At 47.5% G+C, this 25,504-nt stretch overlaps 8 protein-coding genes across 18 annotated transcripts in view; 4 read left to right on the top strand and 4 right to left on the bottom strand.

The window, feature by feature from the left end:
- Positions 1-2,071: 2,071 nt before the first annotated feature.
- On the bottom strand, positions 2,072-9,287 carry LOC126575774 (activating transcription factor 7-interacting protein 1). Of its 7 annotated transcripts, none has more exons than XM_050236638.1 (5): positions 9,231-9,287; positions 6,772-6,836; positions 3,665-6,680; positions 3,107-3,588; positions 2,072-2,841 (listed from the first exon to the last, which is right to left on the bottom strand). In XM_050236638.1, the coding sequence occupies exons 3-5, from the start codon at positions 6,661-6,663 to the stop codon at positions 2,393-2,395; spliced, it is 3,930 nt and encodes a 1,309-aa protein (XP_050092595.1). In that variant the 5' UTR covers positions 6,664-6,680; positions 6,772-6,836; positions 9,231-9,287; the 3' UTR covers positions 2,072-2,392. The 7 variants fall into 7 exon arrangements, with proteins under 7 accessions (XP_050092595.1, XP_050092592.1, XP_050092591.1 ...); XM_050236635.1 differs by having other exon boundaries at positions 3,665-6,675; positions 6,768-6,836; positions 9,231-9,285; XM_050236634.1 differs by having other exon boundaries at positions 3,665-6,695; positions 9,231-9,284.
- Positions 9,288-9,985: 698 nt separating this feature from the next.
- Positions 9,986-10,872, top strand: LOC126575776 (transmembrane protein 223). The gene is made up of 2 exons (XM_050236639.1): positions 9,986-10,468; positions 10,540-10,872. Exons 1-2 carry the CDS (start codon positions 10,066-10,068, stop codon positions 10,833-10,835), a joined length of 699 nt encoding a protein of 232 aa, XP_050092596.1. The 5' UTR covers positions 9,986-10,065; the 3' UTR covers positions 10,836-10,872.
- Positions 10,871-11,286, bottom strand: LOC126575777 (H/ACA ribonucleoprotein complex subunit 3). Its single transcript, XM_050236641.1, has 2 exons — positions 11,146-11,286; positions 10,871-11,081 (listed from the first exon to the last, which is right to left on the bottom strand). The coding sequence occupies exons 1-2, from the start codon at positions 11,197-11,199 to the stop codon at positions 10,941-10,943; spliced, it is 195 nt and encodes a 64-aa protein (XP_050092598.1). The 5' UTR covers positions 11,200-11,286; the 3' UTR covers positions 10,871-10,940.
- A 285-nt stretch (positions 11,287-11,571) lies between these two features.
- Positions 11,572-13,207, bottom strand: LOC126577082 (transmembrane protein 170B). Its single transcript, XM_050238491.1, has one exon. The coding sequence runs from the start codon at positions 13,205-13,207 to the stop codon at positions 12,812-12,814; it is 396 nt and encodes a 131-aa protein (XP_050094448.1). The 3' UTR covers positions 11,572-12,811.
- A 118-nt stretch (positions 13,208-13,325) lies between these two features.
- Positions 13,326-13,953, bottom strand: LOC126576661 (protein PRRC2C-like). The gene is made up of 2 exons (XM_050237966.1): positions 13,945-13,953; positions 13,326-13,862 (listed from the first exon to the last, which is right to left on the bottom strand). Exons 1-2 carry the CDS (start codon positions 13,951-13,953, stop codon positions 13,326-13,328), a joined length of 546 nt encoding a protein of 181 aa, XP_050093923.1.
- Positions 13,954-15,794: 1,841 nt separating this feature from the next.
- On the top strand, positions 15,795-17,103 carry LOC126575092 (craniofacial development protein 1). 2 transcript variants are annotated; one of them, XM_050235630.1, is made up of 2 exons: positions 15,795-15,837; positions 15,902-17,103. In XM_050235630.1, exons 1-2 carry the CDS (start codon positions 15,796-15,798, stop codon positions 16,796-16,798), a joined length of 939 nt encoding a protein of 312 aa, XP_050091587.1. In that variant the 5' UTR covers position 15,795; the 3' UTR covers positions 16,799-17,103. The 2 variants fall into 2 exon arrangements, with proteins under 2 accessions (XP_050091587.1, XP_050091588.1); XM_050235631.1 differs by having other exon boundaries at positions 15,800-15,869; positions 15,926-17,103.
- A 3,003-nt stretch (positions 17,104-20,106) lies between these two features.
- On the top strand, positions 20,107-23,650 carry LOC126578621 (cysteine dioxygenase type 1). Of its 3 annotated transcripts, none has more exons than XM_050241387.1 (4): positions 20,107-20,409; positions 21,543-21,989; positions 22,721-23,207; positions 23,297-23,650. In XM_050241387.1, exons 2-4 carry the CDS (start codon positions 21,673-21,675, stop codon positions 23,306-23,308), a joined length of 816 nt encoding a protein of 271 aa, XP_050097344.1. In that variant the 5' UTR covers positions 20,107-20,409; positions 21,543-21,672; the 3' UTR covers positions 23,309-23,650. The 3 variants fall into 3 exon arrangements, with proteins under 3 accessions (XP_050097344.1, XP_050097345.1, XP_050097346.1); XM_050241388.1 differs by lacking the exon at positions 20,107-20,409 and adding an exon at positions 20,591-20,759; XM_050241389.1 differs by lacking the exon at positions 20,107-20,409 and adding an exon at positions 20,867-21,116.
- A 573-nt stretch (positions 23,651-24,223) lies between these two features.
- Positions 24,224-25,504, top strand: part of LOC126578618 (uncharacterized) — a 27,766-nt gene continuing 26,485 nt past the window's right edge. For both annotated transcript variants that reach the window (XM_050241386.1, XM_050241385.1), the window contains exon 1: positions 24,224-25,285. The gene's annotated coding sequence lies outside the window, so the exon portion shown is untranslated. The remainder of the gene's footprint in view (positions 25,286-25,504) is intronic.

Genomic DNA, 25,504 nt, shown 5'->3' with positions numbered 1-25,504 from the left:
TCTTTACAAACCATGGTCTTATTTAAAAATAAAAACGACAGTTCTTTTAATTTCTATTCCTTGATCTAGCCAAGTTATATTGTGGTGAAACGCGACATTATCGACTATCGAGGCGAATGGTTCCTATCATGGCACACCACCACAGGTAGCCAAGGAAACAGAAGCGAACGGTTAGAGCAACAATAATGGCTATCATTCGAGAAGGAACGACAATTAGTGGCATGCGAAGTGCCTTTGCTTGTTCGCAGTAATGCCGCAGTGAAGGAACGAAGCACTCAGAATACCGTTTGTCGTCGTATGAGGGTTTGTGGGCGGCAGCGGCAGGGATACACTATTTAAACACACCCCACAGCCGAACGTGTGATTTCGTTTTTCGAACCATAATGCCCCGCGTGTGGCTCCCAGCGCACCTCGTGGTGGCACAATTAACGTCGAATACTACTGGCGTAGGAAATGCGGACAAACCGATAAAATTAGGTACAATATTGCACTATGGAGGTGGCATACCGCATCATATTAACTTTATTATTTTTTCTTTTTTTTTTGTTTTACCTTAAACTCCTTATTCGTAACCAGTGCATTACGCTGAGCAGCAACTAAAAAAACATTGTTGATGAGCTAAAGAGGTTGTTGCGGTTACCGGTTACATCAGTTTTACTTACTCCTGCCAGGTTGGCATGCATAAGATAAAATGATAACGGAAAAGATGCCTTCCGCCGATACGGTTCAAGGTTGCGTCCAGCCCAGCGTCCATGGTCAAAGCATTGTTGAATCGATACAGGCACAGTAAGTAGTAACCGTGAGGGGTGTTTATCGTTTCACTTCGTGCACAATGCGGGCGGTGAATGGTTTACAGAAAAGCATAAAAATGCACCCTGAAGTCGGTAGCATTTTTTAACCGCGAGGAATCCACGGAATGGTTCGCTCAGTTTCCCGCAAGGATTTTATTAACTAAGCGGGCTTTTTGAAACAGCTTTACACCTGTCGAAGTAGTTCACCCGCTGCGCCATTACGGACTATCGACTTCCTACGTTTAATCGGACAACACCAGACGAAGGTTCGTGACCGTCGCGCGTTCCCCGGCCAAAGCCAAAAGCTACTCCCCTATCCAGTCCAGTCCGTGTATTATGGCTCGGTTCTGGAATAAAAATATGTAGTCCAAACGTCCAACCGTCACGCAACGGCCGCTGGCCAGTGTAAAGCTGGGCCTTCTTTACAACGAACCCTGTGGCAGTGACTAGAATTTGGGAAATTGTACTATAGCACGGATTGCCTCGCCTTGAGGTCACAAAGTACCTTAAGAGAGTTTTTTGAAATTTTATTTTCAATTGACTCCTTCCCTCCTTGCAGCGTCTGTTACTAAGCGTAGGTACGATTCTTAGGCTTATTACATGGCCACCACGAGGCATCGAAGTAAGAAGCTGAGTTTCCTTTAAAAGCAACCCTGTGCTAGTCTTCATTTCACTTCACTATCTACGAAGCGAATCAATTTATCGAGAGCCGGAAGATGGATTTCCAGTGATCAGCAACATCCTTATGGGCGGTACGAACGTTGCCCTTCAACCTCGCACAGCTGACGGAGCATCATGCCTGGAAAACACTGGCGAAATGAAAATGCAATAACCGTATTATATCATCACGGATCCTGGCATCCTGTTGCGTGAATCCGGTAAACGTCATCAGAAATCATTGAGTAACGATGATTAATTTAATGTTTCAGACCACTGCACCTATTGCGCAAGCACCATCGTCTGTCGAAGAAATAGTAGACCAGAAAGCGTAAGGAAAGTTTTCCCTTTTCACCGTCACAACTATCGTCGCAAACGATTACAACCGAAAATCCGTACAAATGCGCATACTACTATTGCGTACTATTCACCCAAGGCTGCGCTGTTGACGTATTTAGGAACAGATACTGCAACAGAGGCATAATGTCAACAGTCCAGCAATGGCACGTGCTGTCGCTTCGATTTCCTGGAAAATGGTTCACCAACGAAGGACGACCGAGCCTGACCTCAATCAATTTCATAGCAGAGCCACATCTATGCTGAAGACGATCTAGAAACGGCGTGGAAGCAAATTTAAGTGCCTGTGGTGGTACGAGTTTATGGATTTGTTTATTTAATTCATTGCAAAAAGAACACTATAACGAGGCGCTGCTAACTAAAAATGAATGGCGGATTTAATTAAAAACTATTTTCTTCTACTCGTCGATGGAGAATAAGATTCTCCCTCTGCACTCAAATACCACCAGTTTCCTTTGGATTCAGAACATTTTTTTTAAATATCGCGGATGAGAAATCCGGTGTCCTTCGTTCTAGGGAGAGGCGAAACCATGTGAAAAGCATTTTTTTAAATAAACGATAACATTAACTACTCCTTTCTAGCCTTTCTAGTTCTTTTGCTGCTGCTGCTGCTGCTGCTGCTGCTGCTGGCTGTTGACTGCTACGGTATTCACCGACCGATCGTTCCAGGTTCGGGTTTCACTGAAGGGTCCAATGCGACCCTGCACATCGATTGCGCGTACCGCAAAATAGTATCGCTGGTCCACGTGGAAATCCGTCAGCGTAACGGCCATCGGCAGGGAGAGCGCATTCACATCCCCAACATGCCGCCACATGTCGGTCGACGGTGGTTCGGTGGTTTCCTGGTACGCAAAGATCTGGTACCTTTCCGCCGTCGCAAACAGCGGCGTTTGATCCATTGTCCACGATATTACGATACCCGTTTCGATGTTGTTGATGCGTATTGCGGGTCGCGGTAGCGGTAGTGATTGTGGATTGCTGCGCTGATGGACAGCTTCGGGCGGTGGTGCCGGATGCCTTGCCGAACGACGCTTTGCTGGAGAGCAAACACAAAAGAAAACAAGTAGCGTAGGTTAGTGCGCGTAGTTCATAACGCATAGGCCATGTTTTTACAGAAGAAAATCCTTTTTTTTAAGTCGTAACTCGATCGATTGATTCATAAATTATCTATAGTTGGAAATACCTCACACTCAATAACGAATTTAAAACCAAGAGAATTAAAGATTAATCAAAACCCCGTTTTATACCGCTGCCACGCAACGCTCCAAAGCGGGGGGTTGGTAGATGAAAGAAAAACTTACCAGCTATCTCTTTGTTTGTACGATCCGAATTCACAATGACCGCTGTTCGCGGCTGTGTTGCATTGGCTGGCGGTTTTGGTTTGGTTTGGGCTGTCTGCCCAACAGATCCGCTTCCATTCGTTGCGCCGAGCTGACCACCTGCTGTGCGTGATTGCTGTGGAGCCGGTTGTTCGGTGCTGCGCACCGGCATTGCTTTAGGTAATTTGGCCATCGTTCGAACTACCCCATTCTGCTGGTTACGATTGAACGGAGGCGCCGGTGCGCTACTAACACCGTTCGTAATGGCTGATGGCACCGACTTCTTCGGTCCATCATCCTCCTCCGTCAAATCGATCAACGAAGCGTCGATAGTTGATGATGCGTTAGGCTCCGGCCTTATCCTGGCGAGTAGCTGCTTTGCTAACCCTCCACCAGCAGAGTGCATGTTCGGTGAGCCGTTAGGCCGGGAACGAACCATGGCTGCCGAACGCCCGAGCGCGTTACTGAAAAAGAAAACGTTGAAAATTCAATTAAAACTACTATCGTCTATGGCTTGCTACCCATCTGCAGTTTACTTACCGTGCATCGAGTTGCCTCTGACGTTCGGCTTGCTGGCTGTTAATCTGTTCCCGTAGCAACTGCTCATGTTCCTGAAGCGTATTGTGCATATTTTGCGGTATAGGCGGACGCATCGGAGTGATCTTGTGAACGGACTTTTTTCGAAAAATGTTGTGGCCCGAAATGCTGCTGGTGGTGGCGCTCATCGCTTTGGCACCACCAGTACCTATGCCACTTGCCGTGCTGCTAATGTTTTGTTTCGATGCGTAGTTAACCGATGACGACGCGGTTACCATGGTACTGGCAGAGATACCGCTCCCGGTGGACGTCCGATGAGTGTTGGTTAGTGAACGTCGATCGGTACTAGGCCCTGACGACGGACCCGGCATCCGTAGCGCTTTGTTAATCACGGACGGCACGGGCACACCGACGCTGCTGGCCGATGTTTGCGGTTGGGCAATCGGCATTCCCATAGACACGGTAGTGGTCTTTGAGTTTGAGTGCACGTATGTCACTTTAGTCATTTGTGCTGCACGAATCACGTTCGCAATTGGCTGCGGTGTCACTGGTGATCGCTTTAGGGTGGTCCCGATTTGGGCATGATTCGGCTTCATCTGTGGCTGTCCGATGGCGTTGCAGTACGTCCTGATATCGCCCGATTTCTCCGTATGCAGCCGCGGTTCCACCGTTTGTGATGAGCCCTCCTTGCATGGCACAAGCGCTGCCCGCTCGCCGGAAGAAGTGCCTCCTTCTAGCGCCATTTGGTCGAAAGCATAGGTGCAGCTACAATCCCTTTGCAGAGAAACCTGCAATCCAACGTTTCGTGTTATACGCACGGGCATCACTGCCCGGTTCACCGGATTAGCCATGTCGTGTGTGAGCCGTTGATGGATTAGACGCTGATCGTTGAGCCGTCTGGTCATCTCGTACGATTGCTCGCGGAACCAGATCAACAGCTCGTTCTGCTTCTCGACCGCCTTCCGCAAACCCGTTATTTCCTTCTTGTTTATCATCGTTTCAGCCACCTTCTGCAGTACCAGCTCCTCCAGATCCTTTCGAGTCATGGTTTGAAGCGGTTTGCCCAATTTCTCCAAAAACTTCATTACAATCTTGGGCTTCTGCTGTTCCGTTCCGTTTTGTACGGCTGCTTTAATGTCGTCCTTCGTTTCCGTTTTCGCCGATTCAGAACCTTTATCAGCATCTTCCTGTGAAACAGGCTCAACCAACTTCGGTTTCTTTTCCGATATTGTCCCAGCATCCGGCTCCACCACTTCATTCGTAGATCCGGCGTCGCTGTTCGAGTGGGATGATGTTTTTGCGGGGACTGATACCGATTTCCCGGAATCAGCTGCCAATGGAGGAACAGCGGCCACCTCTGGCATATTTTCCTCATCGTCGTCGTCATCGATTATTAAAATATCTGTCGGACTTGGTGGCCGCAGATCGATTATCTCATTCTGGTCTCGAGAAGTGCTTGAGCGTTTAGAATCAACGTCTGTTTGTTGCTTGCCTTCCTCAGTGCTCGGTGCTTCGACGGTTGGTTGGCATTCGGCATTCGTCGCTTTATCAGATTCTTCCTCATTATCATCCATCGGTTCTGCTGCTGCATTAGTATCCATTTCCTCCGATTGCGACGATTTCGCATCGACTTGGGTCACATCCTTAGAAGGCTCGGCAGAGGTGGTTTCTGTTGGTTGCTGCTCATTACTGTGGTGTGGTGTGGGTTCCGATAAGGCAGTATTAAGATCCTCCTCATCCCGCGATAACGTCGATGGCCGTGCCTTTTTTCTCGGTGGTTGATCTGATTCATCCGCATCGGCATTTTCTGATTCTTGCTCCTCCTCCATCTCATAACCCTCCTCTTCTTCTTCACAATAATCCATCTCATAGTCATCCAAAACGATCGGTTCGTTTTGGTCCTCGGCAGTGGCTTTAGAACTATTCTCTGGCAGGGCCGTTGTGTTCTCAGATTCTGGTAACTCTTCAAGAAAGCACTCTTCTTGTGTAAATTCAGGTTCACCGCATAGTTCGGCCTTATCATTGCAGGTTTCATTAGCACCGATCGGAGATTGAGGTTCCCGACATTCAGGTGAGGCAACATTATCATCCGTTTCTTCGATCTTGTCATGATCAGCTGTGTCTGTACCTGTTCCTGTTTGGGTCGCATCTTCACTAGTGGTGGCCGGAGCAACAGGATCTTTGCAAACCGATACTTCATTCGACACTTCTTTTTGGCTTTCATCCGGCTTACTTACAACTTCGTCGCTCTTCCCGCACTCGGTTGGCGCTGGCGCAGGATCACTGTCTTTGCACTGTTCACTAGTGGTATCATCGTTGAGTTTAATCATATCGCTCACCTCGGTCGTAGCTTCATTTTCCGACTCGGAAGATTCTTCGAGAGTTCCTCCTATGAGCGAGGCCAACATTTGTTCGGCTGTCATTTCGGAATGGCTCAGTTCCTTCTTCTTTTCCTTTGCCACCTTCATTTTGGTTGGTCTTTTCGGTGACTGCTGTGGAGGTTGTACTGTGGTACCGGGATCACTGGTAAATGACTCTTCAGCACTAGAAAGCTCCGTAAGATCGATGTTAGTAATCTCGGCTGGTTTTGGCGGTTGTTCAGTAGCAGCAGCTTCCCGGGCCTCGACGCACTGCACGGGTTCGTTGTCCTTCACATCCTTTGTATCCTGTTTGTCGTCGTTCTGTACAATCCCCTTATCGATCGATAAACGCAGAGGAGCTATGCCTGATATATCGGAAGTGGGCAAACTTTTGTGGTATTCTTCAACAGCCGGTTCTCCGGTGCTAGCCGTTTTGGAACCATCGGAAACGTTTTCCTTCACCGGCTGTTCTTCATCCTCACTGTCGGTTATGACAAGTGCTTCCATCTCCTCATTTTCCTTGACCGGAAGATTATCACCGTTGGAGCCAGAAGCCGCTGCTGGTGGTTCTTTATCATCGGCATCGGGTTGAATTTCCGTTTCTGCGGTAGCCGTAGTTGGTTGATCAACTTCCATCATCATTCAGCATTTCAACTTATCTGGGGCGAAGAAAACTGTTGTTGCACAAATCACTTTCTCTCTCTCTCTCTCTCTATCTCTCTCTTTTTAATCCCGTTTCAGAAGACTTACCCACGAAAGATGTGTAGCAGGTCCTGGCAAACACCATACCACAGAGAACAGCTCCTCGGTTCTATCTGAAAAAGGGGGACAGTTTAATTCACATTTTGTTGCACAAATGTTTTATCACGCGAATGCCAGCGTTTTCCAAAACCGCCCAAAATCAACCGTAACAACACAAAACCCACCCAACATGACAGCCCGCCTCGGTTTCCTTGGTGACGCAAGGTGGGAGATCCGGGCAGAGCGGGAACGGTGGGAGCGCGGGCGGACCAACGCGTGTTGTTTATGTGGCGCCACACGTAGCGTAAAAGCAAAGCCAACTCGTTTACGCTTAGAAATGTGTACGTGGCCGAGTTGAGATTTGCAACCCAGCATTCAATGAACTTTTATCCACCTTCACGACAAAGTTAGGATCCTTTGAAGGACGATAAGGACTAAACGCACTCACAATCACGCTAGGATAACGTTACGTGTGGCGCGGCCTTTTGAAAAAGTTGTTGTGAGTGTAGTTGTGAAAAGATGCGCGTCTTCATTTCCTCCCCTTTCTCGCTACCCCCGTAAACATCGTTCGTATGCAACGAAACGGACCGATCCTTAAAGATTATTTTTGAGATTCTTCAACCCCAGAGGAAGACTCCACAAAACTTTATCAATCGGTCTTATCGGTCACTGGAACTAACCAAATACTCCCGATCGAACGCATGAGTGGTATGGAAGGGCTAGGGCTTAGATATTTCTAAACAACAGTTCAACAGATCAGTCCACAAATAATGATCGACACAGATGGTTGCAGTAAACATCTGTTTGTGCCACTTTGGCAAAAATACGCGGTCAATCGTGACCCCTCCGCGCGTACACAGTTGGCGCAAACGCGAAAAGCACCGCGAATGGCATAAAAACGGATCCCAAACGCTCCGAGTGCTAATGTTAAAGCAACGGGAGTAAAAAAAAAATAGAACAGAAAGAAACCATCCTCGCAAAGGATAGTTGTAATAAAGAACGATCGAACGCGACGAGGAAAGAAAGAAGGGGAAAGTAACTGGATAACAAATGCGCTAATTACCTTTTGGCTGAGAAACGGCAACCTTCCAGTCACAACTAGTCACAACAAGAGAAGGAAATTTGTACTTCTGCTCAGTTACTAACCTCACAAAGAAGTGCAAAACGAGGCCTACTCCGCCACTCCGACTAACACCAACAAAAGACACTTAAAAAAAAACAAAAAATCCTACCACGAGACCAAAAATGTATGCCTATCTCGCTCGGATTGCGTTCGGCTCGCACTTGGAACCGCACGAACCGAGCCCGAAGTTTGACAGCTGTTGTATTAGCTTGCGTCTACTACAAACATTCGCCTTATATTACCTAACTATACAGGCTGCTTCATGCCTTATATGAGACCTGGATAAGAAGACAAACGCGAAAATGTTCAGACTTCTTATGATGTATTGTAAAACGATAATGATATACGCGAACCTTCGAAGGATTTACCTCCCCAAAAACGACACTAGAGTAGCGTTTCACTGTATAGTTGTTATACATTTTCACTATATAGTTGCTACCAAACATCTGGTAGGATCATAAAAGGAAAAGTAAGACCAACGAGTTAAAAAAACAGATTGCGTTCGACAGATATTGGGAGGTATAAAAATTACTTTGGCCCCGTTAGTGAGCAACGAAAGGCAGCAAACAAATGCCACGCAGAACTAAACAAAATCTCACTATTTCACTCTCTTCAATTGCCTTTCTCCGTCAGTCTCAGTGCAAGATTCTAACGAAATGCGAGATATCGGATTATTTTGATACCAGAAATGAATTAGTTAACTAACATTTATATTAAACTGTTTTTATAAAAATTAGTGTAAATCTAAGATATGAAATATTGTTATATAAAGTCGTATACGATTGGTTATCAAGAATTCATAGCCCAAAAGTGTTATATTTAACTTACTGTACTTATCGTAATTTAAAGTTTCGCTAATACAAAGTAGGCCGCTACATAACATACTCGCCGCTTCGTGTTTCGCGCCGGCTTCACGCACACATCGGTGCTGTGTATTTAGCCACCGGTGTGTTGGTTGGCGCGATCGAAATCCAAAAAAAATCGCCTACTTTACCAAGCAAATATTAATGAGAAAAACCTTAAATGACGCGCGGCATTTTTTAACAACCGCCTTGTTCCTAATATAGAACCGCTGCAATGCTCGTCGTCGAGGACAAGAGAGTCCAATGACCAATGCGCAACCTCATATAAAATCGCGTATATACTAGGCGCGAATAAGTACGATAAGTTTTCAAGAAAAACAAAAACAAACCATAACTTTACAAACTACAGCAAACCCAGCAAAAACGGTGAACCACCGCCAAGCAAATGTAAACAATAAAGCCGAATCTACGCAACAAAGTAAACAAACCCGGAAATTGGACAGAAAGTGCAAAAAGTTTAAGAAAACCTGATTTTGGCTTACCTTATGACCCTCCAACAAGAAAGGACCCCAAGTACACGTCCGAGCTTCTCCACTGCTACACCAACTTTGGCCTCGTATAATTTGACACCAGTTTGACAGTTCCCTTGTTCGTACTAAATTTGATAAGATTTTATAGATAACCAGCGGTATTTGTTATGTTTCTGGTTGGAATGACTGCCAAACGCGATAGCAGATGATCAGCAAACCTGTTAATTGTTCAGCAGGCTGCTTTTACCCAACGGATTCTAGCATTACCCCGTGGACATCGTACAATGACCCCAGCTAGTAATAATATATGGATCAAGGGTGATTATTTACCCATTTCAGCATAAAGGACCACCCATTACAGCACAAGGCAGAAAAGATTCTTCTTTTTTACGATAAATCGTTATTCATGGGAATCAGGATACGCAGTTTACGATTCGATCGGCTGACTCTGCAATCCGAGCAGGGATACTTGTTGCAACAGCAGCAAAAAAGTGGCACTGTGGTCGGAACGTGGGAACGTGATCAAAGATGGTCAAAATTCAACTCGATCATCGATGATTGAACATTTACTGGGTTAAATTGATAGAGTTTACTTAAGTAAAACAGTATCGTATCTTCTCGTGAGATAAGGTAGAAGAGATTGTTAATTTTTTAAATCGAATATAACTTCATTTCAGGAAGGAAACTCTCCCTTTGTGGCAAGGACCCTCCGCTTACTTGACGATCGAATGAATGGCAATAATTTTGTACAAAAACACGGTCTTTGTTTATGGGGGCGCACGAAAGTTAGATAACAAGAAACGACCCCAATTCGATTCGTTTTAAGTTCGTTTAGTCATAAAACAGTATGATTTTAAGGCTGCTAAATTCCCTCAGTCTCTGTGGAAGGCCCACGGCCGTGGCGAACAGCATACGCACTCGGTTCTCGCCGGGTGGCCACATTCGTTCCAGTTTCTACCGGTGGCATTCGAATTCGCCGGCGGCCAATCGCGTGTACGATGTGAACACACGAGTGCCCAAAGATGTGATGCTGTTCAAGTACGAGAATCCTCGGTTCTTTAAAGTTTTAAACATTTTCGCCGTCTCACAGTTCCTCTTCTGGGGCTACTTGTGCCACTTTTCGTACACCACGCTCCGGGATGCCCCGGTGAAGCAGGATGCCGAGCCGGAGGAAGCACCGTTGTACAAGAAAATCAATCTGGGAGAAAACAAGTACCGGAACAGTATAGCCATCATGTGCTTTTTCATTGGTACGGCATGGAGTGCGTTGTTGGGAATGCCTTTTTGCTAATCCTGATTCCGTCCCTCCTTCTCATTACAGGATACGGTATTTTGTTTGCTTCCTGGATGTTCACGCTTCGATCCGTTCGCTATCTGGTACTGCGAAAGGGTGGCGACCAAGTCAGCGTAGTAACGTACGCCCCGTTCGGAACCAACCGGATCATGGACGTACCGTTGAAGTGCATTTCCGCCCAGGAATCGCGAGAGGCCGCTCGGGTGACCGTACCGATAAAGATAAAAAATCGTGCCCTCTTCTACGTGCTTGATATGCGCGGTGAGTTTCTGAACACGAAACTCTACGATTATACCGTCGGCATGGGCCGGAAGCTAAAGTAATCCCGTTCCCTTTGAAATAAACCCAAAGCAAAGTGTAGATTCAGTAGCTTTTCCCCTTTATTCCTTAAAAATACATGTTTAATCCGAACCACCTTGAAACGATGGTTAGTAGACGGGTTCCGGTTTTTGGGTCAACAGCAACCCGAAACGTTTCTTGATGATGATCCGATGGCGGGAGAACTTGTCCTCCGGTGAGAACCGGGCCGGGTGCGCCGATTGGGTCGGCGTGCCAGCGGGGTTATGTTTCTGCAAGAGAAGGCGCGAGTCGGTTATTTGTTGCCCCTGCGGTCATTGATGCCGTGAATCTTACCTTCAACGTGTACACACGTTCTCCCTGTTCGTTGGTATCGTACATTAGGTACATTTTGCGATAGTTTGCAACGTTTTTTTTAGGTAAAATCAGAAGTTGTTTTCCACGCTGTTTTGATAAACCGTTCTTTGACACCGCGAGGTACAGCATGACTCCGTGAGGCATTGCATGATACCGCGAGGAACTGCATGATACCGTTGAGAAATTAAAAAAAAATCGAGCGGCATTTTGAAAAACAAGAAAAATGTATTTTTTCGTCAAAAATAATCAAATTTCCAACTTATACTGAAGATCATGGGGAAGATCTAACATTTAAAACTGTAATCTCCCTAAAATTGTGTATTCAGCGTTAAGTTTAGCTTGAACAGGAGTGGGCAAATTTTACTCACAAAAGATAATTCATGAATATAATAACTAGCCCGACAATTGTTGGTTGAATTGATTCAGTTTATTTGCATTATTTCGCTCGTTTGCTCCCTCCCAGGTTAGCTGCTGACTATCGATCATCGATCACCGTAAAACTTAAACACTAATCCTCTCATCCTGGTGGAGACGTGGAATAAAAAAAAATGGCTTGGTGTGTTGGGAAAATTGTTTTGGGTGGAGGAGTGGGAAGAAGGGGCCAGAATTTACGGAACGGAAATACCAATCGCCCTCGAAGCGATTCAACGGACTAAATCCTACTATAGAACTGACAAAATATACAAATCAAAACTTCTCCCTTGCCTCTATGCCACAAGCCTTCCACGAAAAAGTATATTGGTTCCGTTCTGTCCCGACGACCGCGACGCCTTCCAGTGCATCCTTTGGTGTGCCTTTGGGTGGGGAGTATATCCCCCCGCCCCCCTCCCGACACCATCGCTGCGGGGAGGCGCCCGCGCAAATTTGTGTCGACGATGAACTGCGCCCCGTAATCGCCCTGGTGATACTTTACCGCCAACGTAGATCAGTTTTACGCAACGTACAACGAATGCGGTATGTATAATATAACTAGCGTAGCTTACTTAAGATATTTGGATCATCACTATTTGTCGATTCGTTTGCCTCCGTTGATTACTAGATTAATTGTGGCTATTTTGTATAGATTACTCTTCCCTTTCCGCGCCACTCCTTCCTCCTCCTCTTCCCCCTCCCCATTCTTCCCTTATCATCACACCGATCCTTCGTGGCTTTTGCCGAAATCCATGGGCAGCGTGACGTGCGCTTCCTATTGTTTCCGCTATTCCGTTTGCACAGGTGCATGTTTCGTATGTGCGCGTGTGTAGATCCGTGTCAGCGGTGTTGTAGAGTACAATTGGTATTTTTTAGAATTTTTCCTAAGATTTATGTTCAAACTGTTCCTCCAATTCATGCTAAACCTGTTCGCAACGGATTTGCTGGATTAACGTGCGCAGTGTGTGATTGAACTGCTCCTCTCCTCTCCTCTCCTCTCCTCTTCTACAGGTGATGTGTTGTGATGTGTATCGTTTACCATTTCAACTTGTTGATCTCGCTGCCCCCACCTGGAGATGCGCAAAGTACGCACTTTTATCACAATCATTCCACATGCACACATACACACGCACACACGGACACACATGAATGGAGCAGGCCAGCAGGCGTTAAAACAGTCTTCAGAAGGATCTCCTGGTGCAATGCGCCCAGTGAGACGGATGCAGGACCGCGCTTACAGGGTTGCTAGGATACGCGTAAAGCCGAAGCAGGCGGACACAATCGTCTGCCCGACGCCCCAGATCATCGCCATGATCGGTGACATCTGAAAGTTGGATGCCCGGTGTACGAAGGCAATGACGGTGCTGCTAACAACGCCACCGGTTGCCGGCGACAGTACGCCCATCACAAGGATGAAGATTGAGAAGAAGCGCCCGAACTTGTGCTTCCGCAGCGTCACGAATGCAATGACCGCGGCACACGTGTGCACGAAAATGGACGAAAAGAGGGCCCACAGGAAGATGTGGTACCACATCTCGACGAACGTCATTAACGTCGAGCTCCCAACGCCCCGCAAACCTATCACGTTCGCGATCGTGTCCAGCTCCGAAATGCTCTCCTTGCCATACATTATCAGGTTCCGCTCCACCTGCGCCTCTGGTACCCAAAACGGACGGGGGCGGGTTCCCCCTGGTTTATGGCCGCGACGGGCTATACGGTACTAGCAAGAGGTGCCTGCCTGCCTTATCCTAAGGTAGATGCTCTAGTCCCCGATTGTGATGATGATGATAGGAGTTCAGGTGAAGAGTTTCGAACACGGAATTTGAACTAAGCGACCAACGCAACGAACTAGTGGGGGGGTCGCTGTTACAGGAGCTCTTCGTTGATAAGGGTGAAGGCGTAGGCGCTCGAGATGCGCTTGTATCTTTCGGCACGTCTCGATCACTGCCGTTACTATTGTCTAGTGGTGGTGATGGTGATGCTACAGCAGAGGCAAAGTGTCCTTCCGACACGACTGGAATTGACGTTGAATTTAGTATCGCCCGATACGCTAACACTACGGACGACGACGACGAATACGATGCTCTAGGACGTTCACATACGAGCGACGACGTCACGCTTAAGGATAGTGGCCGCTGCTCTGATTGCGGATCGCTGCTGGGTCCGAGTGCTGACGATAAAAATGGTACGGTCGCGGCGAGGGCGACTGCGGCGGCAGCAGCGGTTGATAATGGTCGCAGCAGATAGTGCGAAACTAACGCACCACTGTGCACCATCGTGTGGTTCTACAACAAGAAAAAGAAAAAAAAATGAATTATTAAGAAAACTGTGAATGAAGGTTGATTGATTTGATCAGATGTATGCTACATTTATCATGATAGTGTCCAATTTTTTCTACAAGACAAAGTAGTTTCTTTACTATCCTCCCATTAAAAGTATTCAATAAAATAAAGAAATCTCTTCTCTTGGGATCCATGAAGTGCTCATCAGTTAATTTCATCATGAAATCCAAACACGAAAGAGTAGGCTTTTGGATTGGTTTATGTGCGTTTCTCGAAACAAAAAATGGCTTTTCTATCTTAATTCTTTTGATAGATTAACCCATATTCAAGCACAGCTCTCCGACCACGTACAGTCACTGTGCTAATTTTCTTTGGGATGGTATAGTTAGTATTGTAAAGTAAGCTGTCTCTAATAGAATATTCAACATTGGGAGAGCAATTTTACAGTAATTCTCCTGTACGCCAGGCTAGTTGGTAGTAGGATTCAGCATTCTCATTTACAAACATTTGTTCGTGTTGCCGATTAATTTGGAACACAACAACCAACATTGCAACAGCATGACTCATCTTTTACTGAAAACAATTAACGTTTTGCACTGTTAATTTCCTCTACAAACGGTAGAGTATATTTGTTAACAAACCATTGCTTCTTAGCACATTATACATCAAAAGAAGATAGCATAAACTTCACAGAAAAAGATGTATAGTAATCCAGTAGAGATACTGTTATATCGTGAAATAAGCTGATTGTTTATAATTAATGTTTATCGATGCAGTATTTACAGTAACAGATTTATGCTCTTCTAGAAGCTGTGGCTACTACATATTTTCAATTGAAACAATCAATCCAGTTGCAGTTCCAAAACAGATGTCGTTCAATCCTCCCGATCCTGGCGAATACTTACGTTCTAAATGTATGTACAACGGCTACTTATTCTCCCGCTGGTGCCGTCCGTTGGTTTCTCCATTTATCGACCCCAAATGTGACTAAGACCCTTCGATGGCTAGCGGCGACAGCAAACGGGAAAGGCGCTGACCTGAGGTTGCTGAGGCCGCTTGCTGGACACTTGTTTCTGGAGCCAACACCCAACACACTCCACTAGGATCCGGAAACCGTGGCCGCACCAGCTTCACCCGAACAGCGCCCTTCGTTATCCTTGTTTTGCGCAGTGCACGACACGGAACGCGGCTCCCAGTGCCGTGGTTTCCCTTTTCCTTTCACGAACAACAAAAACAATGACACGGTGGAACGCGCACGGAACGGGGCGAACCGATTTCACAAACTTATTTCAGCTAGCAATTCCGACGCGTTGCGGGATTGTTTTGTGCAGCGGACAACATTTCGACCTTTGCACTCTCGTTTTTGTTGGCCCAAAAACGATCGCAGGAACGCGGGGCGCAAGGACCTTCACTAAAAGCTCCAACCTTGGGGGTTGGTTGGGAGGACTCGGGAGGGATGCACTTGTTTCTTCGGCCAGCCAGGATGGGCAGGAGTTACGGGTGAACGAGGAGCAGCCGAAATATGGGCAGTTTACAGCGCGAAATACTCCAACAATTAATTGTGTTGGAGTCGAAACAACGCTTTGTTGCTTTTGCTTTTTTGTGTACCCTTCCAGCACAAATCCTTAGTGTCACAAAGCAGGTGGATGAACTTCTGGAAAGTTGCTTTCTTGAAGATAAACCACAGTATAAAAAAATCACCATTTTTGACTCTGATTGCTGATCGGGGGAGGCGTGCCAAAAAGGGAGAAAACTCGCGACCTGAACTCGGAAAATCTGTGCTGTTTGCTTTGGAATTGATTTTGGAACACTTTTGAATAGTTTTTAAATATCTGTATAATTTCATAAGAATCCGGAAACCCTAACCGACACGTTTACACCGCAATTCAAATATCGCGCTACAACAATTTTGACAATTACTCCACACACCTTTTGGATGCGGCATTTTTTGTTATTTTTGTTGTACTGTGTAATTATTGTAAGTTTCCTTGTAATTATTGTGTGTGAAAAGTAAGTGCCCGTCGAGTGACTCCGTACGGCAGATTCTACAATCGTTTCTCTTGCAGACTACAATGAACCAGGAGGAATATTCCAGCGACAGCGATGCTAGTGACGAGGATTTCCGACCCGATAAAGAAGACGCCGATTCCGGAAGCGATCCGGAATCGGAAGATGATGAGCCCCTAGAGGACGACCAGGCGGAAACGAACAAAACCGGTGGTTCGCAGCGTAAGCGGAAAGCGGCCAAGCCGGGCGCTGGCAAGAGCTCCAAGGCATCGAAAACGGCGCTCGATCAACGGGAAGCTGGGAAGGCGGACAACCAAGGAAGTGGTGACTCGAAAGAGGATAAAGAGCTGGATGAGGAGGAGGAAAAACGCCGGACCGATGCACTGTGGGCGGACTTTCTCGGTGGTAGCAGCAACAGCAGTACGCATGAAACTAAATCCACCACCACAAGCACAACGCTCAAGGCTTCTGAAGCGACCAAAGCAGCACCCGTATCAAAGAAACCCGTCGTTCCAGCGGTGAGAAAACCGGCTGAAAGCGAGAAGAAGTTAACGGTCGAGAAGATCTTTGAGTTTGCCGGAGAACGGGTAGTGGTCACAGAAGAAGAGGGAGGTAGCCAAGGCAACGCACCGAAAGGATCCTCACCAGCAGCATCAACCGCACCGAAAGCAGCAAATGCTCCGCCCAGTCGTGGTGGAGGACTTGGATCAGTATTAAATCAAATTGGCAAGAAAAACCAACTCAGTACCCTAGAGAAAACCAAACTCGACTGGAACCGGTTCAAGCGGCAGGAAGGAATCGAAGAGGAACTGCAAACACACAACAAGGGCAAGGATGGGTTCCTGGAGCGGCGCGATTTCCTCGAGCGTACGGATGTGCGCCAGTTTGAGATTGAAAAATCATTCCGACAGTCCAAACGGAGCAACCGATAAGCTGCCCGAGCAACGCCAGCAGCAGGCGAAACTCAATCGGCCCGGTTCCGCGCCTCCCATCTCAGTTCCAGACAGATACAAATGTATTTTAATATTCAATCATACATCGCATTAATTATGACGTGAATATGTGTATTGCATAGCGTGAATAGTGTAAAACCATTGCATAAACCGATTATTCCAAGACCCCGTGTACCACACCCCATGGCCAGTTACGCTTTACTCACTACTGATCCGACGCGTGTGGGCAGTAGAGGAATTAGATAACAATAAAGTGTCAACAAATATTCAATTCTAAAATAGTATTCTATCTGGAAGCAGATAATTTTAATCTTGAAATGGGACTATAAGTTGGAAAACCCGCATTTTCTACACTATCAAAGCATATCACCAGCCGACAAACTACAATTGACGAAGACACGCAGCAACGCACAAGGCAAGGTTCCATTACGGTAATTTAAATAATTTTAACCCCGTAAACCCTCTTTCTAAAGCTTTTTTGTGCCATTCTTTCCTGTATGTTGAACAGATAGTATCTCGGGTAGTAGATTGTTATTATAAAATTCGTAATAAAATCGACTGATTGAAATTCATAATACAATAATGTATTTTATCAACAGGTCGTCAGCTAAACAATCGCCGAAACACCAGATTATTTTAATAGGCACTAGACAACGAACCCTCGTAAGCAATCATCTAAATGAACTTCGATCCTTACGACGCTATCTTTAAGCTCAATGATTGCCGATGGATTGAAATGTGTCCTCTCATAGTCAAAGGCCTGTCTAAGTAGGAACCATTCGGCAAAAGAATGTCTCCTTCTGTGACGACTTGTGTGAAGTTTCGCCGTACATTTATCTCAAGAGGGTAAACGTGAATGAATGAATTGAAATCCCCGCTTGTCGCTAATCCGTGCTTGACGTCTGCGGAAGGGAATAAATGTAGATCCCGGTGTCGCGGCTCGATCTGTACGTCATTAAAGAGTAGCATGTGCTGCTAAGCTCTTTACTAACAAACCAAGTTTTAGAATCTTTAAAGATTTCAGATTATTTGACGGTCCTTTTGCCCTACAAATTCTCCTAACGAGCGTTTTAATGTGGTTTTTATTACTATTAAACGCTTTGCAACAATTCCTTCATTTACTATCCGCCGCCTGAGAAGATTGTATTTTGGGTTGATAAAATTGATTTAATATTCAAATAAGGATCCCTTCGAGGAGGTAATTGCTAATGTTACCAGTTTCAGCTTATCGCAAAAGTTACCGTTGATGGAGCGCTAACAGAAAATGCTGTCTCAACTACGAGATGCAAAGGATCAATCTGATGTTGCAATATGATCGTGCAATGGGCAGTGTGTAAACATTTATTAATTTATAATTGTTTCTGATGATAGAATCAACTATAACAACCGCGTAAAAGGATACAGAAACAACAAGGTCCAACGACCTCATCTATAATCTAATCCTGCTCAAAACGTGACAAACAGCGATTAGTGCGTCTTCAAATACCGGTTTAAACACCCCCCGGGGTGACGCTCGAAAATCTACAATCGATATCGGGCTGAACAAACAACAGAACCGAGGCTTGTTTACGTGAAACATACGACGACGATTTGGCAAACGGTTGTTCGTCACCACCAAAACGGATTCCGATACTGCCCTGTGTAATTGAATCTATATCGCTCCATTTTCGGCGGTCGAACGATGAGTTTTTATTCCGTCCCCCTGATTGGCTCCTTGTGGTGTCGGTGTCGGTGATAACGGTCGCCCCACGTTGGATTTCAATCAACGCGGATGGTAAACAAGTGAATGCGCAATGGAGCGGAATTGTGGTTGGTTACTGTGCCTGGTGATTGTTTTCGCGGGCATGTTCTATGCCTACCGGCCGGCCCGGTATCTATGGCTAAGTTACGTGGCCAGCACACAAATTGGGTCACCAAAGCGAAGCCATTGCTGAAATGCCACATTCGATCGCGAACGATTATCACACGATAAGCCTCTGAGAATTAAGGCGATAAAACCACGTGTGTGACATAAACAATCCATAAAACATTCCTTTTAATTTTCATACCGTATACAAGTTGCATAACGAACAAATTCTCTCTACAAAGGTGTTCCGGGTCGTCTTTGTGAGTGCACAAAGGGTAGCTTATCTCGCACAGAATCCGACCCAATCCGCTGATCGTTTTTTCTCGATGCTTCCGAAGCCAGACTAAAGGACAATGGACTCGGTGATAAGCATCGGTGCATCCCAAAAACCCACAGAGTCGGAGAAAGAGACGGAGAGATATGCAGACAGATTGAAGTTGATTGACGGTAAAGATGAGGCGAGACTACCTTACGACGAGTCACGTGTGCAGCCAAACTGGACCATAATTTACCATCGTCCGATCGAGGGTTGCTCTACATCCGCTCCAGGACATGCGCACGTCACAGAAGAAGAGCAGAAGAAGAAGAAGGAGATCGTAAAGTTTGCCCATGGAGCTGTGGAATTTCCATTTCACCTCGATCGTCACTGGAACCGGTTTTTTCCGGCTTCTACATTGTTTTGGATGCTCCTGCATCAACCCGGGGGAAACCGATTGTGTCCGTGCAGACAACCGAGACCGGGAATGCTGCCACCAGCAAGAAGTGCGGAAGAACCGGAGCAAGCGTGCCCGAAAGTTGGGATTCCTGTTGGACGCCGATTGTCTTATCACCATAGTCTGGGACCATACCGCAGAACGCGATTGGGACGCGGGCGATCCCAAGGGCGAACGGGCACATTAGGTGGCTGAGAAGAAGAGCAAGTGACTCACGCCCGCGTCAGCATGCCGTCGTGCGCCCAACAACGGTGTGCTGATCCGTGTGGAGGGAGAGAGTGACCGTCGTGGCCGGTCACGTCACAAACCCGTCGTCCTCCGGCAATCCAATCTGTGACGTCGACACCGACGGTGGGTGGTGACCGATGGCGCGCGCGCGCACGACCACAGCGGCGTGTGCAACGGACGCGATTGGACGCAAGCCTTGGGGGTGCGTCCGCCGATCGTGTGCGTACGAGGCCGATGCGCTGATGTGTCCGTGTGCCCGGAGTTCCAGCGGAGGTGCTCGCGAGCTGGTCAATCCACCAACATCCCTTCCTACCTTCCTTCCACTCGCACCGCCCGTCTGACGTGACTCCGGCAAGCCCAGGAGGAGAAGAAGAAGGAGACGCAGTCGCTGCATCTCAAAGGAGAAGGCTCACTGATAAGAGCGTACGAGAGGGAGATAGCAGCTCGGTTGTTTCTGTGTTTTGTGCAAAAAAAAAGTTAAATTAACCTGCCCTAGTGCCATGTGGCTTCACTCATCGTCGAGCAAGTGCCGTGAAGAGACCGTCCGTGATCTTTAGCCGACGATACCGTCGCCGCCGCCGCTACCGCCGCGATCTTAAGGAGTTTTGTGCGACAGATAGTAAACACCACAGCTGTTGTTTGTCTACTTTTCCCCGTTGTCTACACATTGATTAATTGGCCTCCCGCCGCAAGAGCAATTCGCTACAAGGGTGTAATCTGAAGTGTCTCCCTGAAGTGACTGCCAACCGCCACCGGAGGCACTCCGTGACGAATTTCCAGAATACTCTCGAGACGTATTTGAGGTAAGCACACAGGGGGCACTTGACTATAGCAGCGGACGAGTGCCGTATACTTTCATTCTCAACACACCGAGATGATGGTCAAGAGGGGACTCGCTCGACAATCGACCTGTGAAAACGAGATCCCTACGATCATTCATTGGGTTATTCCCACCTGTACATCGCTCGCGGAATGCCGGGAATGAGAAAGTTCACGGAAGCGCAGTGCCATGTACACCGTGCATAAGGTGGGGCGCAGCATCTCGGACGCTGTGATCGTGTGTGATCAGGTGCAATAGTAGATGATCAGAAGGGGTGAGAGTATGGAGTTTGGAGTGCAATACGAGGGCTAGCTCGCGGAGGACATGAGGGTTGTGAGTGATTTTTTTCAATCAAACGAACGGTGATGCAGATCACAGAGAGAGAGAGAGAGAGGGAGGGAGACGCAAGCTTATCGCCTGTTATATTGGCAGCATCAAAATAACAAACTACCAGTGCTTTTTAACTAGAAGCCTATAATATTGACCTTGCTACAAATTGTTATTACTTTGCTGCACTTGAGCTGATAGCAGCGAATGGTTAGCACGGGCCTGCGAACACTTCCCTTTTCCTTTCCCCGTTGACAATCGTGCGGCCATTCGCGCGGTGTTTCGAAACGTGCCGCGCCACTAATGGATCATCAGAACAGATCGTAACGAACGCATCCTCGTCCCAGTGGTCGCCCGGTGCAGGTACTTACGAACGAGTACGAACGCATAGTTAAGAGCCTGTAACGATCTTTGTAGCTGCAGCAAGCTGCTGCATCTTTTGCAGCCTATTCGCCCGCACTCATGTGACTCGGCTTCGGCTGTTCAACCTGCCCAACATGGCAACATGGCAGAGAGGCTCTTGTGTGCAAATGGCCGCCGTACAGTGCTGACATAGTTGGACACTGGCCGCCTGTCTGCCTGCCTGCCGTAACGTTAATCGCATTCATACGCGATCCAAACGGGCGACAACGGGCAGCTTGCACTCTACAGAGACTTGGCCGTTTCACTCGCGTCAAGCGCATTTACGACCCCTGCTGCCATCTTGGCCCGTCGCCCTAGTCGATCGATAAGAACGCACAATTAAACAACGACTTAATAGCTGTGTTTTGCCAATACCCCCTTCCCTAGAATACGAGCCACCGGTCCAAACAAGCGACCAACGACCAGTTGCCCCACCATCGATCATCTCGAGACGATCACTGGCACGAGAGGAAAGGGTCCATTATCAGGCTCGCGGGTTTACATAAAAGAAAACATCATGACGTCACTGGTGGTGCTGGAAAACAACAACAACAACAACAACCATTACCAGCTCGATGGCGACAAAGATTCCTCGACGACGTCGGGCGATCGCGAGGGCGAAAAATATCTTCGCGAGCTGACGAAAACTTTTACCGGGATCGACAAACCGCTCAAGAACGCCCGCAAATGCGAGACGCTAACCGATCTGATACGTGAACTGCGACAAACCTTCGACTCGGACCACGTCAACATCGAGTACGTGAACCATCTGATGCTGAGCTACGAATCGAACCCAGCCGAATGGCGCAAGTTTGCCAAGTTTGACCGTTTCCGGTAAGTAGTTTCCGGGGCATGTTTCCGGTATTCCCTTGGGCCATACGAAGAGAAAGAGAGAGAGAGAGATGCATAAACATACACACAGAACGGGGGGACAGAATGGAACCGGGTTGATTATCCAGACAGCCGGACACTGGTCGGTTAAGATAAGAATGGCTGGCAGGTTGTGTGGAGCCGCTAGGCAACAACAGGCAGATGTTGATTAGATTCGCCTTAATTTATTGTACTCACGGGCAGGTAGGCTGTGCCGTGTTCTGCGTAGTTCTATGGCCCACTGTTACTTAGCGACCGTGCCCTAATCCTTTGGCAGCCGCATGGGCTCCGTTTATCTCTCCGTTTTGTGGTGCCGGGGGATTCAGTTTGAATCGGTTTCACCGTGCAGTGGCCGAGTTCGTGGGGGGTATTTATGATATCACGCCATGGCATTCCATGCTTTACTCCTCCCTTCCTCCCTCATGAAAGGAGAGCATTAATGCGGTTCCGTCGCTCCGTCGGTATACTTATCGCGGCAACGTTCCATCTTCTCTTGATCACTCGATAGTTGATTGTGCTGTCTGGTCATTATTGACGAGTGATTTACGCGTCGCGCAGCTTCTTGATGAGTTGGCAATTTGTCAGCATCACAATTGCAGCGACATGTGTTGTTGGCGTATCGATGTTTTCTTTCTGTTTTATTTCTGCCAGATAGCTATTAATAATCTTCCACATTCTTCTTCTCCACCACGCAGCTATACAAGGAACCTTGTGGATGCTGGAAATGGTAAATACAATCTCATGATACTGTGCTGGAACGAGGGCCACGCGTCGGCCATCCACGATCATGCTGATTCGCACTGCTTCATGAAGATGCTGAAGGGACAGCTGATGGAGACGCGCTACGCCTGGCCAAAGGATGCGTCCGTCAGTGAGGACTGCAAGGCGGACATCGGCAATGGCAACGTGGTGACCGGTGGCCAGCACCAGGAGGAACAGGAGTACAACGGGGACGAGCTGGAGGAGCTCTCCCGCAGCACTCTCGAAACGAACGGTGTGTGCTACATTAACGATACGTTGGGGCTCCATCGGGTCGAGAATCCGAGCCACACGGATGTAGCCGTCTCGCTGCACCTGTACTGTCCCCCGTTCGATGTGTGCTCCATCTTCAACAAGCAAACCGGGAAGCGCACCAAGTGCAACGTAACATTCTGGAGCAAGTTTGGCAAGCGTGATCCTGCCGTAAGTCCTGCCAAGAGATTCTTTCTCTCCAGCTGTAGTGTTTGGTAAGACCGTTTCTAACCCGTGGACCTTTTTTTTTTTCTTTGCAGAACGCAAACTGATCGGGAATAAAGGGGGGCAGTGGTGCAAGGTATTGGAAAATGGCATTTGTCGACTGAGGGCATGGCTCGTCACTAGTGGAGCAATAAAGTAGTTGCGTTTTGAATAGCATTAATCGCATGTTGAGCATATAGTAGTGCGGAACTGTTTGTCTGGCGTGTTTTAAAGTGTACGGCGCGCGTGTTCGTGTTAAATTACTTGATAAGGTTTAAGTTAGCGGGGAGGGACAGGATCATGATCTTCCGAATTGTGAACAGCGGGAATAGCTTGTGAGCGAATGATAATTTTGCATCCCATTGCTACTTAATGAAGTTGTGATAAATAAAGCAATAGTAAGTTCTCAAGATTCTTTCCAAAATGGTTTCAATTCATTCCAAACCAACAAAACTATGCCCACGGTTGAGGAGGATTGTTTCGTAGCAAAAAATCCTCCGTCTGTTCACCTCAGGAGTGGCGTAATAATCGTACGATTGTTGTTGGAAAGAAATGTATGATTCATTCAACGTTAGCGAACAGTTTTCTTTGCGCCAAAATTTAAAAATCAGTTCAGTTTCGATCATTTCCGCTTGGTTGGTTCCGTTTTTGGGGATGGGGCGGCGGTTTAAGGGGGCTGGCGATTTGTTTAAAAACTAGCTCAAGGCCTCCACAAACCGATCGCGTAGCGGTGCAATTGTAGATAACGCTTTTGATCATAATACTAGATTATCCACCTCCCTTCTCAAAACCTTAATTCACGTTTTTAAAATATGGCCTTGAGAAGAAGAAAAGTAAAACAATTCACACAACGTTTTACTAAAAAAAATGCTATGACTCTCCAGCGCTCTTCAGATTGAATTCGACCTCAACGTGAGTGCCGTAAACTGGGCGAGCTACAGTGATGGTCGATGGAATGGCAACAGTCGGGCGCACTCCAAAGCAAAACGTAGCTGGGTGAGGGAAATGGTTCGCTGAAGTGATTTTCATTCCGTTCAAGCCTCGGATTAAATCGGATTAACCGGGCAAATCGTTCGCGTCGCAGTGGCCGTGGTGCTGGTGCTGGAAGATCGGACTTTCATCCAAGCGACGAGATGCAAGGTGTCGTGGTGGGTCGTCGTCGTGTCTAGAAGAGAGCGGAACCGTGAAGAGCAGCGGCGGAAGTGCGGGGGGCCGATCGGATCGCGTTGGTCAGTGAGGAATTCCGTATTCTCGTCGGTTCGTCGGAGTATTTTTGCCGCAACCGTGCCTGCCACGTAGGAGGCCCGTGTCGTGAAACGCCGTTCGTGAGTTTGTGCGTGATATTCCCTCGTGGAAATCTCAGCAGCCTCTTTTCGTCATCGATCATCGTTGCGCATCATCGGTCAGCAAAGGGAAGAAGAAGAGGGCAAAGTGCGAAGCGTGAAGATCGTCGTCGTGTGCTGCAACACCTGCTACCGTGATAAAATACCTCGGCCATCGACCATCGGTTAGGTGATCCAGTCAATCCGCATAAACCGCAGTTCCTTTTCGCGATCGTCGTGTCACCAAATATTCCTACATTACGTATGTGCCGCTCGACCATCACCATTGCATTACGTCAATTACGTACGGCGGACAGTAGGAACTCCTCCGCCCCCTCGCGTGTATGTCCTCCGCCGGCCAGCGCTGGTGCGTACCTTGAGGAACAGGTTTTGGCCTGAGATCCGTGGCCGTCGTCGCGTCGCGTCGTGGTTGTGCTTCGTCAAACAGCTGGTTGGTGGTCCGGGGTTGGCTACACTCCCAATCAGGGTGACATTATTATCGCGCCAACACATTCGCGCGGCTTACCTCAACATTTGTCCGCTCGTCTTATCTCCTCTTCACCGGAATTAGCCGAGGAACTGAGGAACATTGCCACGGACGCTTCGTTTAAGAATTTGCCATAACATCACCCTTTTCGACGTGGCCACCAACACCACGTGTCCCCCGCATCGTAAGTGGATCCTGGTGCTGCTGACCACACGGAACGACCGTGGACACCACAGGTAAGAGCGAGCGAGAAATGAGAGTTAGCGTCAGGAGAAAGAGCTCGGCTCCGTCGTGTTCGATGGCGTGGCCAAACTTTCCCTCTTGCCACGCCACGCCATGCTCAACGAAGGAATAGCTGCAGTAGCAGCAGCATGCAAGGTGCAGCGGTAGCAGCAAGGAAAAGGCAAGGCGCCAGGCAAACCCCAAGCTATTAGTAGCAGCAAAACTGCAATCAA

This window comes from Anopheles aquasalis, chromosome 3 (assembly GCF_943734665.1).
Source record: "Anopheles aquasalis chromosome 3, idAnoAquaMG_Q_19, whole genome shotgun sequence".
Lineage (NCBI taxonomy): Eukaryota > Metazoa > Arthropoda > Insecta > Diptera > Culicidae > Anopheles > Anopheles aquasalis.
This window is presented reverse-complemented; position numbering and strand designations above follow the sequence as displayed.